Source organism: Pinus tabuliformis, chromosome Q, assembly GCF_031772625.1.
Source record: "Pinus tabuliformis cultivar Carrire ecotype Pingquan chromosome Q, CPIR1, whole genome shotgun sequence".
NCBI lineage: Eukaryota > Viridiplantae > Streptophyta > Pinopsida > Pinales > Pinaceae > Pinus > Pinus tabuliformis.
In genome coordinates, this window is record NC_142296.1 from 956,699,065 (window position 1) to 956,712,763 (window position 13,699).

General features: G+C 35.4%; 1 protein-coding gene across 1 annotated transcript; it reads right to left on the reverse strand.

The window, feature by feature from the left end:
- Positions 1 to 4,480: 4,480 nt before the first annotated feature.
- LOC149222659 (shikimate O-hydroxycinnamoyltransferase-like) lies at positions 4,481 to 10,275 on the reverse strand. The gene is made up of 3 exons (XM_089385548.1): positions 9,888 to 10,275; positions 7,007 to 7,445; positions 4,481 to 5,569 (listed from the first exon to the last, which is right to left on the reverse strand). Exons 2-3 carry the CDS (start codon positions 7,412 to 7,414, stop codon positions 4,676 to 4,678), a joined length of 1,302 nt encoding a protein of 433 aa, XP_089241674.1. The 5' UTR covers positions 7,415 to 7,445; positions 9,888 to 10,275; the 3' UTR covers positions 4,481 to 4,675.
- Between the last annotated feature and the right edge of the window lie 3,424 nt (positions 10,276 to 13,699).

Genomic DNA, 13,699 nt, shown 5'->3' on the forward strand with positions numbered 1-13,699 from the left:
CGGTATAACCTTATTATTATTTAATATTATATATAGAATATGCTGGAACTAAACCTTATAACCTTATTATTATTTAATATTATATATAGAATATGCTGGAACTAAACCTTATAACCTTATTATTATTTAATATTATATATAATCTCATAAGGACTATTTTTATTAATATTTATAACTTATTCTTAACCCCATTAACCTTATTATTATTTAATATTATATATAATCTCCTAACAACTATTTTTATTAATATTTATAGCTTATTCTTAACCCCTTGTTAATTTATGAAGTATTCTTAACAATATATTACTATTATTTGTACTCCTAACAACTAATTTATAACTAAATTTATAATATTAAATAATTCCTATCTATTTTTTTAGAATTTTTATTTACATGTTTAACTAATGTCCTACAGCTAGTTTTCAACTGTTGACATTGGGCAATGATGCATCCTTGCTATTTATTCATGAAGATTGTATGATTTGTTCACCTTGTCCACAAGATGAACCACATTAGTTGGTTTGAAACCTGGACCAAATCCTAAATCCTAATGATGTGATTAATCTAAAAGACATTTATCTACAATATGGATTACAAAAGTCAACCAAATCCTAATGATGTGATTAATCCAAAAGACATTTAACTACAATATAGATTACAAAAGCCATATCAAACATATGAGGTTTAATCATAATTTTTTCCAAAAAAAATAAAAGAAACTTGTATAAAATTTTAATACATTGGAATAACCAAATGATATAAGTGACCATTTTATATACTCATATTCACATTAAAAAAAATAGAGATTGCTCAAGTACTAAGTTGAGTATAAAAGAGTTCACCACCCTCATTTTAAACATATAAATATATCTTTTGTTTCCAAATTTGTGAGTAGATGCTCTATCTAAAAACCTATTTAACAATATTATGAATGGTTTTAAATAAATTTTGAGATTTTAAAACATAATTATATATAGGTTTTCATGGATAGTGAAAGCATTTTTCAAAAACAAAAGAAGACAAATACACAATAAAATCTAAGATATGGTATCTAAGATACGGAGGGTATGAAACTTAGTTGATTCGAGTCATTAGGGAGCCTTTTGTTTCTTTAGCATGGTCTTCTTATTTTCTCACTATTACATCAACACCCACTATCATTGTTGGTTTCTATGCCTCTACATCTTCCTCATGGTTACCCTGTTTTCCAACTCAATACCCCAAGCATTTTTTAGAACATCATACTTTGTAGTTTAGTTGGTCCACTTTTGGAGGACAATGTTCTCCTAAAGAACTCACAGAGGCTTCACTCAATGTACCTATGACATATCACGTGCATTTGTGGCATATTAAACAATACCTTTAATTTGAGTACGTATTGGAAAACACCTTTAAAATTCACATTATTTAATCCCCTACCAATACGAATCTAATACATCTTCCCAATTTAAAAAAACCCTACTTTTACTAAATATTGTAGGTATACATTTTTTTCATTAACATTTTTTATACCCCTTTATATTTTTTCATTAACTTTGAGCTCCATTTTTTATACGTGCCAATATAAAAACCCTTTACCTCTTATATAACCCCCGTTATATTATGTCATTTTTTCCTCAATATATATCCCCCAATATGAACCCACATGGTATAATATTGCTCCTCTAGTGAAGCCCCTGCGAGAGAACTTTACTCTTAATTCCATGAGCTAGTAATTTTTAATACTCCAATATATGTATACATTTTTGGTGTACTTCGATATCCTACTCTTAGAGAAGGCAATGTATAGAATATGTTGCCTATTTTTATATCTGCCTCAACATTTGAGGTTCTACCCCTCATTTCATCATGACTCTATCCTCTATGTGCTCAACCTCCCTTCTCATCACTTATAAGTACCCAATTTGGTATGAGGCAATAATTATTATTGCATGTATTGTCTCCTTCTTACACAATGAATTATGCATCTACTCACATTTAACCCATAAGCAATCTATATCTCCTCTTAAGCTCCCAAATTGACATTGAATTTGTTGTGTTATGTAAGGATAAACAAAAAACTAATTAGGGGTGAGATAAGTTTCAATTCTCATGTCCACCAACATTCCAAGTGAATCTCTGACCAAGCCTTACAAATTCTCTTTGAATCTATTCAACCATAATGCATCAAACTCATCGTTATGCATTTTCCCATTTATTACAAATTCTCTTTGAATCTATTCAACCATAATGCATCAAACTCATCATTATGCATTTTCCCATTTATTTTCCCATTTGCTATCATGACAAGTAATAATGATCATAATAGTAATCACAAAAAAAGTCATCTTATAATACCCAAAATGCCCCCTTCATTAAATTCAGTCAAATACTGAGAGGAAGACTAGTCAAGAGTGTCTATCTATATTACTAGAACCTGATCATCACCCTCTCTACATGCACTTATAACCTCTATCTTATCTTAGTGGCATCTCATACACTTATAACCTCTATCTTATCTTAGTGGCACCTCATACACTTGTAACCTCTATCTTAATGGCATCTTAATGGCACCTAATTGGAGGACATGCCTCTATATCTATCATAAAAGAAAAAAAGTTCTATTCTTAAAATTTTATCATATCTATGATAAAAGAAAAGAAGTTCTATTCTAAAAATTTAAAAAAATTCTATTCTTAAATATGATAAAAGAAAAGAAGTTCTATTCTAAAAATTTAAAAAAATTCTATTCTTAAAATTTTATCATATCTATGATAAAAGAAAAGAAGTTCTATTCTAAAAATTTTATCTGGTTTTGAAATTGTTTTTAAGAATCAATAAAAAAAATTTATATTAAAATTTCATAACTATTTTTTATATAAATATTTTTATTTTAAAATTTAATATTTTATTATACAATTTAAAAAAAAATGTTTTGTCATATATTAAAATACGCTAAAAAGCATGCATTTTCTTGTCAGTGAGCCTTTATTCTCTATCTTCTAATAAATTCATTGATTTTTTGAAAAAAAAAATATTTTTGACTCTCAAGAATAAATAAATAAATTCCCCATACTTTTGACCTTCTATCGGCCTCGCCTGAAAGTGAATACGGAATAATTATTGCTCGAAACAGAAAATATGAGATAACCCCTTTGAAAAGTTGCACATTAATGTGAATATGGAATCCCTTTTCAAAGGTGAGAGACCACGTGAAGAGCATAAATGCAAGAGCGTCTCTTGACAAGAAAAAAAAACGACATTTTCATATTTGCTGGACAAATCGACAATGGTTTCTGCACCATATTTTAAAAATGAAAAAAGCCAGCGAATAGTTTATTAGAAAAAACCATAGTGATAAGCAATATGATTTGATTAATACAGATCTTACCTCTAAAAGATTGAGGAAGGTTAGATGTGATACATAAATGATTTACGAAAAAGAGGTTCTCCACCTCAGAAAGAGACTACCTGAGTGGTTGATAACTCAGCGAACCAGAATATCATATAGACTAACTAGAGACTTTGATAATTGTGCAAACCAGATAATATATTTTGATATTTGTGCAAACCAGATAATATATTTTAGCGTTGTAGAGATCAATCGGTAAGATTGATGACGTGTCCATTCATTCAACATTGACTATTTTGAAACGTGAAAAATAGAGACCCAATTTCTTACCTCTACTTTACCAATCCTTACCAACCTCCCTGCCGGACCCTGCACTCACCTACCGCCGACGGCGATGTTCTTGTTTGGGTTGGGTAGCGCCGCCCTCACTCCAATTGTAGGATATTCATTTAAGTCAGTAAATTTTGACATCATATCATCGTCATCTTCTCGTGCTTAGTTTGCCCAATCTTTTAATTTTATTTCATGGTCCTTGAAAGCGCCCAATTTGACTTGAATTGCACTGGGGTACACATTGTAGCTAAAGCCAACTTAACTTGAATTTACCTGGTCTCGGAGAGGGGCCCTTGAATTCAAGGGGTCTCGGGAGGGACCATAAAGTCAGAAAAGAAAATTCTTTGAATGATTCAAAAAGCCGGAGTCAGTCGTGTCGCTCAGAAAACAAGTCTAAATAATTATTCTTTGAAAGATTCAAGGAGCTGGAGTTAGATTAGGAGAGTGACAGATATACAAAAGGCTCAAGAAAATCAATTGTACTACACTGATTACTAGATTCTTCAGCTGGATCGCAAAGGAATTCAAAGATACAGACAACAAAGTTAAAACTGAGCAGATTCATGAGCAATTATATAATAAATCAAAATTCAAGCGGAGAAGAAAGTCAGATACAACAGCATAAAAGCTTTATGTGAGCAAGAATATATAGTCTGATTCTATAGATTGTTCATGCATATATACTGTATGGGAAAAGAACTTGCCAAGTTCTGTAATCTGAGTACAAACAAAAGCTTAAAGCATCATTCCGGGGCAAGATGCATTGACATCATAGAGAAGTTGCAGGTTAAACGGATTCCAACTTCAACATCAAGATGATAATAACAAGTTCGCGTCATCTTTTATTTTGATCCCGAGTACAATTCTCCATGTTTGTTTATCTTATTTTTGACCATATTCAATTTTCACAGAAGGCAAAATTGTTGTACTTCAATCTAATTACAGTTCCAAACAAATAATGTAATCTGGTTTTTCGATTTCTAGTTCCTGAATCCTATACAGAAGTCAAATCTAGATCTCATACAACATTTTGGCAAAACGAGCCATATGATCTGGTTGCAATCCCAATGCAACTGACAAACTTCCATCATTGGCAGAACTGGGCAAAACGAAAGCAAGACCTTCATAGGCAATACCTCCAGGTCCCATGAATATGGGTCTTCCCCACCCAAAGTCTGCATCATGAATAGGCAACCGAGACCAGCTTGTGATACCAATATTTGGACACCTGAAAGTATGAGAACCTCTGACTAGAGCAGTCAAATCAGGCTGCAATTCCAAATAGTCTAAAGCAGAACGCAAGTATTCATCATCCATCCGGCCCAAAGCTTCATGAATTACACTCGCAGCATAATATGTAGGCTTTGATATAATGTCCCCTGTAACGGCCATGGGAGTAGTGGTAAAAATAACATTCCCAAAATAACCAGGGGGAATGGATGGTCTGAGGCGGTTACGACCATCCGTAGCAATATACAATTTGGTTTCTTGATCTTCAGCAAGATTTCTAGCTTTACAGGCACATCTCCAAATGTGTCCTGAGAGCATTTCATAGCTGCTGTATGCTATGTTATTTCCATTCTCTCTGGCTTTGCCCTTGAGGATCTCCAATTGTTCTTTTGTGAGTTTAAAAATAGCAACTGAGAAATCATTTTTTTCACCATTAATTATTCCACTCGTGTCCTTCAATGGTGGAGGTTGTTGGTACTCTATGTGCTGAAACTTCGGGGTTGGAGGATTTCTGGCTCGTAAAAGAGTTCTGTCGATGAAGGGTGGCAGAGTAATGTCTAGCCCACGGGCTACATCAGACCAGGTATTGATGAAGTGTATACCTGCATAACCATCAGCCACATGGTGCTGCATCCCCACACCTAATGACACCCCTCCACATTTGAAAAAGGTTACCTGCATGTGGACAATTTGTACATATAATGAGCCTGCAGAGTCCAAACCAACACAAGAATTTCCAAGCAATCCATCTCAGAATACTTGTACAGAATTGACAAGGACAATGAATAGTGAGGCCAGAGCGATGCATATATTAATGCAACGAAAATTTGCAGGCATGTTCTAATATAAGATTAAGCTTGCAGCTGAAACAAATTCCCAGTAAGTTTTGAGCAACAGACAAGAAACAACCAGGATAATTTCTGGATCAATGTTTTGTACTCTTGAAGATGTTGTGAAGCTCAAAAACAGCTTATGAACCCTTTAAAAGATTCATGAGCAAATGGGCTTACAAGAGGATATGCCTCCAGCATTTAAGAACTTAAGCCCTTGAATAACAAATGGAAGCAGGCATTACAATGACGGACTTTTACAAGCATATATCTAAGGGCAACACCGCCAGCTTTGCTTCAAGGTATACATTAGTTGCATAGCAATGGATTCTTATTGAAACAAACTCTTTATTTCATCTACATCAATCCCCACCAGAGATATGTAGATGTGTCTCCCTCAAGCCGTAGCTGCAGAAAGCGAAGCTTAATAATACAAGGCATGAAGTTAAACATCGAGTGTGAAGGACTGAAATCAAAACTTTCAAAAACAGAGTGCAGCGGCATGGTTGGGCAGTTGAAGTTCTACCAGGGGCAGGGAATATTTCCATGTCCGAGATACAAGGTAAGTTGCGTAATTCAACCAGCGAGTGCGGATCATCCATGAGCCGGTTTGAAACCTTGAATGCTTGCATAGTGGGACGCCAAAAGTTTTCAAAACCATTTCAAAACTTATAAGGGCAAATACTCGGCTAACAAATCTCTCAACTTATTCAGTGTATTGAAACTAAAATAGCTGGAGAAAGTCGAAAATAAATGCTCCCAGATCAAGGAAAAAGGGGATATAAAATAGGACGAGAATTTCTTGGAAATCCATTCTAGTCCCTGGTAGTGGTCATAAGGGCAACCCCTCTTTCTGTTCAAAAACTGCTCCGAAGTGCAAGCTGATTATTAGAGTTTAAGATCTTTGAGCTAGCAAGCGAACATAGTGTTAGGGATTATATGCCATCGGGTTTGGATTGGATTGGATTGGATTACGCTCAAATTCTGCTACCAAAAGTAAACTAACCCCGAAAAGGTTTACAGTGGTTCGTATAATTTCTTAAAACAGAGTCTGAAATTCTTTCTTCCCTCAATCAGAGGCTTATGCCTGCTAAAGAAAAGACACGAGCCCAAACTGCCCCGAAAGCTCCATAAAACTCACGTAAGGGGGGAGAAAATTCGGAAGAATCGCCCTTCAAGTATAATGTATTGGTCAACAGAGAAATTTCAACAATTAAAATTCTAGAAATTTCAACAATCAAAATACATTAAAATAACAAACTGGGGCACCAAACCACTTTACCTGAAGGACGAGCAGAGGATAGGAAGAAATGTCTTCTGAGTAATTGACTTTAGGAATGAGTTGTTTGAGCTCCATGGTGGGCGCAAAATCCCCGAAATCATCAATGACAGAATCTGTTATAGCTTCAACAAGCAGGACACCCTCACCGTTACAGTTGATTTCGATACGTCCATCTGGGTCTCTTTTTAGTCTCCCTGCCATGGGATAAAATGGCACCAGCAGTTTACTAAGCGCATCCCTGAGAATGTTCATTGAAAAGAAATCGGGGCTGCCAGTGGGCCTATAGAAATACACACTGGCAGTATGTATTCTCGGAACCACAAGGTCTACATTTGAGTTCCAAAGATCCCTCTGTGGAGTCGGTGCGGCGGGACGCACCATTTGCGAACTCTTCACTGTTATAAGCATTTTTGCAGGCTACGGGCGGCTAACTCTGTTTCTGGACACACGAACGGATAAAACATTAGAGGAAAATCATTGTATGCTATCTACAACCGCCAGATCCATGAATGCAGATTTAAAATGAAAATCTGGCCAGATGCACATCAACTATTGCATCCCATGCTAAATTTTGGTCATACGCTTCGTGAAGTTCGACACCTTGGATAAGCAGTTAATTACAATAGTGCCATGAATGTGGTGCAATTAGGTGAAGAAGTTTAGTTGACTGAGAGCTTCCTTTAGTTGAAAAAAAGCAGCTAATTACCAGTAATTTTCCTTAAATGCGAAGATGCATCTAATTACAAGTAATTTTCCTTAAATGCTATGATATCATCTTTTCCTGTAATATTATACAGTCGATTATACGGTTCGTTCCAGAGAATCTAAAAACTGAAGTTTTAAAAGAGAATAAATAATTGCATTTATAAGTAAAGGTTAAAAAGATGAGCTTGGGAATGGATCCGGATGCCCTGAGCCTGGTCCGGGGATGGATCTGACGGCAATTGACAGTTATCAGAAAGCATTAATGACGCCGACAAGACAGCCAATTACAGGGCCATTGGCAGAAAGGAAGTGGTCAATCCACTAAGTTTATTCTTTGGTCCTACCGTCTACGTAGGTTTTAAGTTTTCGCCTTAAACTTGAAAGGCAAACCTAAAACCGACGAATACTCCTTGATTATTGTGCAAAGGACGATTGTCTCCCGCCGAGACCGTCGATCTGAAATACCGGAAGCGTGATAAAGAAGTCTTATGACAACTGTCTGTAATCTTGAATTAATAGATTTTTATGTTAAGGAAACCGTCCACTTGATGCCCTGGAAAGGTTATTAAAACATCGTCTGACAGCTATCCGGAATCTTACATTGATGACTTCTTATTTAGAGTCTCGAAGTGATAGGGTCTTGTTTGAAACTGTCAAAATGTATAAAGACTTATCCACTTGATGCCCTGGACGGGTTATTAAAACATCTTCTGACCGCTATCCGGAATCTGACTTCTTATTTAGAGTCTCGAAGTGATAGGGTCTTGTTTGAAACTGTCAAAATGTATAAAAACTTAAGCATAAGATTCTCGACAAATCTTTCTGACCCTCTCCAAATTCCAAAAGCTAGCCCCAAGATTAACCAGTGCAGAGGACCAAGTTTGGTCGGTTAAGTTTAAGGGTGAGAGTCGATTCTTAGGCCTTACAGCTTAGGTTTTAATTCAAGGATGTCAAGAAACAATACCCACCTCAGCAAAATTGTCGGTTCTGTGTAATTTGGCCATTTAGTTTGAAATATGAACACAGATCCCACACGTGTTCCATCAATTATATTGTAGATGACATTTGCCCAGGCCGAACTTGAAAAACGCGAGCATTTCTCGATTAGGATGCAACCTAAACAACCGCGTACAGTTTCGAAACCCGGAGCCCTAATCCTTCAAAATTTAAAGGGTAAAATATCAGCACCGATGCAGGTGGCCCGTAGTCCTGGATAGACAGTCGGCATTCTCCTGTAAAGACTGGATTGACAAATTATCTGTCCTAGCGCCTTCTAATTTTGTTATAGATCGTTCATAGAGTTGATTCAATTATTATATAGGTGACTGAGATAACTAAAACTGCAAATGTGCGCAATGTTTAGACACCAACAGGATGCGCGGATGAACTTGGAAGGTTGCTTTCATTATTTTCGGCGTAGAGATTTTAAATTAATGGACAAAATGACTTGTGCATTAAGGAATTGTATCCCGAGGATCAATTAAAAAGGCCTTCAATCAGCCAATTTTAGTGCAAGGGGAGATCTTACTGCTTGTGGATCTAAATTTCTTAGGAATATTACACAGTGACTGAACAAACTTGCTTAAATATTTATCAAAAGTTTAAAATTTAAGAGCTAAACTGCTCCGAGTAAATCTTTTCTCCGAACATTCGGAGTTCAGACATCGCCATTTCCACGGATGGAGCCGTTGAAAATCGGAATTGCTTAAACAGTCACGGCTAGATCCTCGACTCATTCGCTCATAAAGCGGGTCAAAATTGAGTTTAAGATGAGATCCAGACAAGACGCAGATCCACATAGATCTTAAACTCAACCAAATTCTCATCAAGACGACACACAGATTTAATCGGAGAGGTGAAATCAGGTCAATGCGGAGGAAAATTAAGCAGATCAAAACTCGTAACTCGATTTTTTTTCTTTTTTCCAAAACTTAGCATCGTCTACAGAATATTCTTCACAAAATTGGGCCAAACACACATCATACTTCACAGCAAGATGCACGCATAGCATTCATCCAGCTCCACCGAGAAAAGGTGCACAATCCTCACAAGAGAATTAAACAAAAACAAAATCTCTTTCGACAGAATTCGTCTGAGGCACAATTTCTGCCAAAAAGCAGCAAAAAAGGCGAGGCACAAAACGAAAATTAAGAATAAAAGAGCGTTAGCGCAGTACCTGTGGAAAACACGGCGCTCAAGAAACCGATCTTAAGCCTGACGAAATATAATAGTAAGCGTATGCTCTAACCCCTGACCCTGCCTCTGTTCCCTTTAAAAAGGCACACTGCACATTCTTTGATGTAAAGCGCGATGAACGTGCATAACATTAAGAGGATCTCACGCTGTATGTGCCAGTCGTTCAACTGAAAAACTGTAACCGTAGTTAATGTGCGTTGTGGTCTGGTCTGGTCCGGTCCGGTCTGGTCTGTTCTTTTTAAGGGAAGCTTTTTGTTAACGGTGCTCAGCGTTCCCTCCCTCCCTCACTCAGATGTGCAGAGCATATAAAGGAAAGGAAAGTTGGGAGCAAATTGTTTGCGTGGTGTGTGATGACATACCTATCTGTGGGCTCCACCACCTCTTCCACCAACTCTCCCACCAACCCACTCACTCACCCACCCCTTTGAACCGACAGGACGAAGAGAGAGGAAAAAATATAGGCCGAGTCTCCACTACCATTGCATTTCGTGACATACACATGCCTTATCCACATCGAGCTACTGCAACCTCCATATTAGACCTAGGTCCTAGGAAGAAAAAGCCAGCCCACCTCTTTTGAAGAAGATGATGATTATGATAATTCAGGGTAGGCTGGAGGTGAGTAAAAGCCAGGTCCGGCCCACCTAGGTTGTTCATTCGATGTTAACCAAATTCAATTGCTTACGTCACCCACTCCATCACTCTACCTACTCTCATGTCAATATCAAAGTTTAGCCCACCCACCGTTTAAGAATTGAATCTAATTAAATACCACCAACAAATTGATAACCAGAATTATTGTGCAAACTTGTAAAGATTATATTTACTTTATAAGTAAAGTTATAAGAGGTAACTTGTATTTAGCAGTTACTTTCACCATATAAGTTATATAATTTATTTATTTTTCCATAGTGGAAAAATCATCCTAACTCATTTGTCAAGTAAGGGATGGGATATATCTAGTTCTCTTTTATAGTAATTTTGGGTTGTTTTTTTTCTATGAAAAGTATTGCTTTATGTAATGTATTTTGTTTTTATCAATAGAAAAGGTTGACATTTTACTTTCTGTAAAAAAAAATCAGCGATGGGGATAGCCATCACTAGTTGTCATAAGTTAATTTAATCTAGTTCATTACTATTATTCAAGGAAAACTATGCCACTTGGGATAACCATCACTGGTTACTATCAGTTAATGTAATCTAACTCATCACTATTATTCAAGGAAAACTATACCACCTGGAATTAGCAGTTGGTGGTTGGTAATGTAGTCTAACTCATCACTATTATTCAAGGAAAACTATGCCACCTGGGATAGCCATCATTGGTTGCTATCAGTTAATGTAGTCTAACTCATCACTATTATTCAAGGAAAACTATGCCACCTTAAGGGGTTAGACTCTCTATGTCCAACGAAAAACACCTCTTAGACAACGAGAAGCAATTTTAGGGCATACTCTAGCCTAAGTTATATAAAGTTATGAGGGATAATTTGTTTTTAATATTTTAGTAATTTAAAGTAAAATTGTAAAATTTACAAGAAAAACTAAGAACAACTCTTAACCAACCAAAAGCAATTTTAGGGCATACTCCAAGCCTAACTTATATAAAGTTATGAAAGGTAATTTGTTTTTAATATTTTAATCATTATAAGTCTCAACCACTCAAGTAATTTATTTATTTATTTATTTATTTTCATTGTGTATATGAATGGTCTATTTAAAAGACTTGTTTGGCCATCACTCATCTATCACCACATAGCTTACTAGTCCTTTCAGTGTATCATAATAAGTAATTTATTTATTAATTATTTAAAAGACTTGTTTGGTCATTGCTCATCTGTCACATAGCTTAATAGCCCCTAATGATGGGTTGAGTTAGCGAAACACCAAAGAGACTAACTAATAGACACAATCTCTTCCGACAAAAAAATTATCAACATAAATAATGCTAGAAATCTTCAAATAAATAAAATTTATTATAATTTAATTGTTGATTTTTAATAAATATATAATTTAATTATCAATTTATATTAAAAATGAATTTTAGACCTAATTCATTTTATTATAATTCCAAGTGTTGATTTTTAATAAATATATAATTTAATTATCAATTTATATTAAAATTGACTTTTAGACCTAATTCATTATTATTATTTAACAATAATATTGTTAAAAAATATACTATAATATTTATTGAGTATTCTTTTTAACTTTATCAAATTTATCAAATATTAAAAAATAAAAAATAAAATATTATTTAATATATAATATTTTTATATAAACATCATATATTTGTTTTTATCTATATCACATATTTTCAAAAATACATATACATATCAAATCTCTCCACTCATATATATAAGTTTCATTTAAAATTATATTTAAATTGACTAACATATAATACTATTTTTAATTATATTATGATTATAACATCTAAATTGTTTTATTGTTGGTTGTTAAATTAGTTAGTTTTTCGTTTTAAAATATTTTTATGGTATACAGGGTGTACATAGGTAAATTAAATTAATTTATTAAATATGTTATTTTGGTTCAAGTTTGATTTAATGTTGTTTTAATTATTTTATTTTTTAATAGGGTAGTAGGGATTTTTTTAAATTCGGATGGAATATATGAAGTGGGGACTTGATAAAAAAATGAATAATTTTGCAGAAATATATGGGCTTCATCTTAGTCTTCAGTTGGCCAAAGATCTGGATGTTTCTTTAATAGTAATCATGGGATTCCCTCATCATTATTCAACACCTGCATATGGGTTCTCTCACGAAGAACAACCATCTATCCCTCCTCTTTTGTAGAATCAATAACATCCTTGAATCTTTCTCACAAAAGACATATTTCCACATCTTAGAAAGCCAAAACAAAGAAGCAAATTCTTAGGCTAACCAAGCCTGTCATCTTAAAGCAGGTCAACGTGAAGTCAATGGTTCGTTGGGGTGGAAAGTTATCCCCATGAATATTTCTAACAAAGTTATATGCCCCTCCCTTCTTATTTGGATAGTTGGAATAAAGCACCATGAGCATTATGCTTTGAATAAGTGTAAATCCCCCCCTTTCAATGCCCTTGATGCCTCCCTCCTTTATAAGAAAACTTATGTCTCATATATGGCATCGGGATCTCTTCACAATGTCTGAGTTGGCAGTTTTGAAAATGCAACAAGAAAATCCTAATTTAATTTTGTCCTTGAATTAAGTTGGGAATGAAATTGTAATTCCACAGCTCATGACAACTTGTATTACTTAACTAAGTTAATTTGACTTAGTTGGCTCAGTTAATTCAAGTTGAGGGTAAGTGCTAATGTTGTTGCAAGAAGGCATTGCACAGAAGACTTGTTTCGAAAACGCCCAACCATGGACCGGTGATCTGAAGCACTCCCAAACCCTGAGAAAAAACCCTATCTGTATCGCTCCATGACCACCTCAGGGGGGGGGGGGGGGTTGGCCCCCCCAGCTTTTGGCAGTTTTCCCTCTACTCCCTCCAACACCCCATCCAGCTCCCGATCCAGGGTCAATAGCAAAGCCTCGGCTGCAAACCATAACCCTAGAGCCAATGGATCTGTGTCCACGGGGAACATTCCCAGTCAGAACAGGGTGACAGGCCCATCCCCTTGCAAACCGCTATCGGAGGAAACACCCTCATTGATCATCGAAGATCCTTGGATCGACGAATACAGAGATCACATGAGTAAACATGCCCTAATATGCCGATTCATGGGAGTTCGACTCAATGAAAAGGCTCTCTGCTAGTGGATAAACCAGAAATGGAAGCCCAAA

Excerpts from the sequence above, each read along its gene's own strand:
- LOC149222659 (XM_089385548.1), bottom strand. The coding sequence starts at position 7,414 with ATGCTTATAACAGTGAAGAGTTCGCAAATGGTGCGTCCCGCCGCACCG. Across the intron at positions 5,570-7,006 it reads ATCCTCTGCTCGTCCTTCAG|GTAACCTTTTTCAAATGTGG; the intron begins GTAAAGTGGTTT and ends GTCCACATGCAG.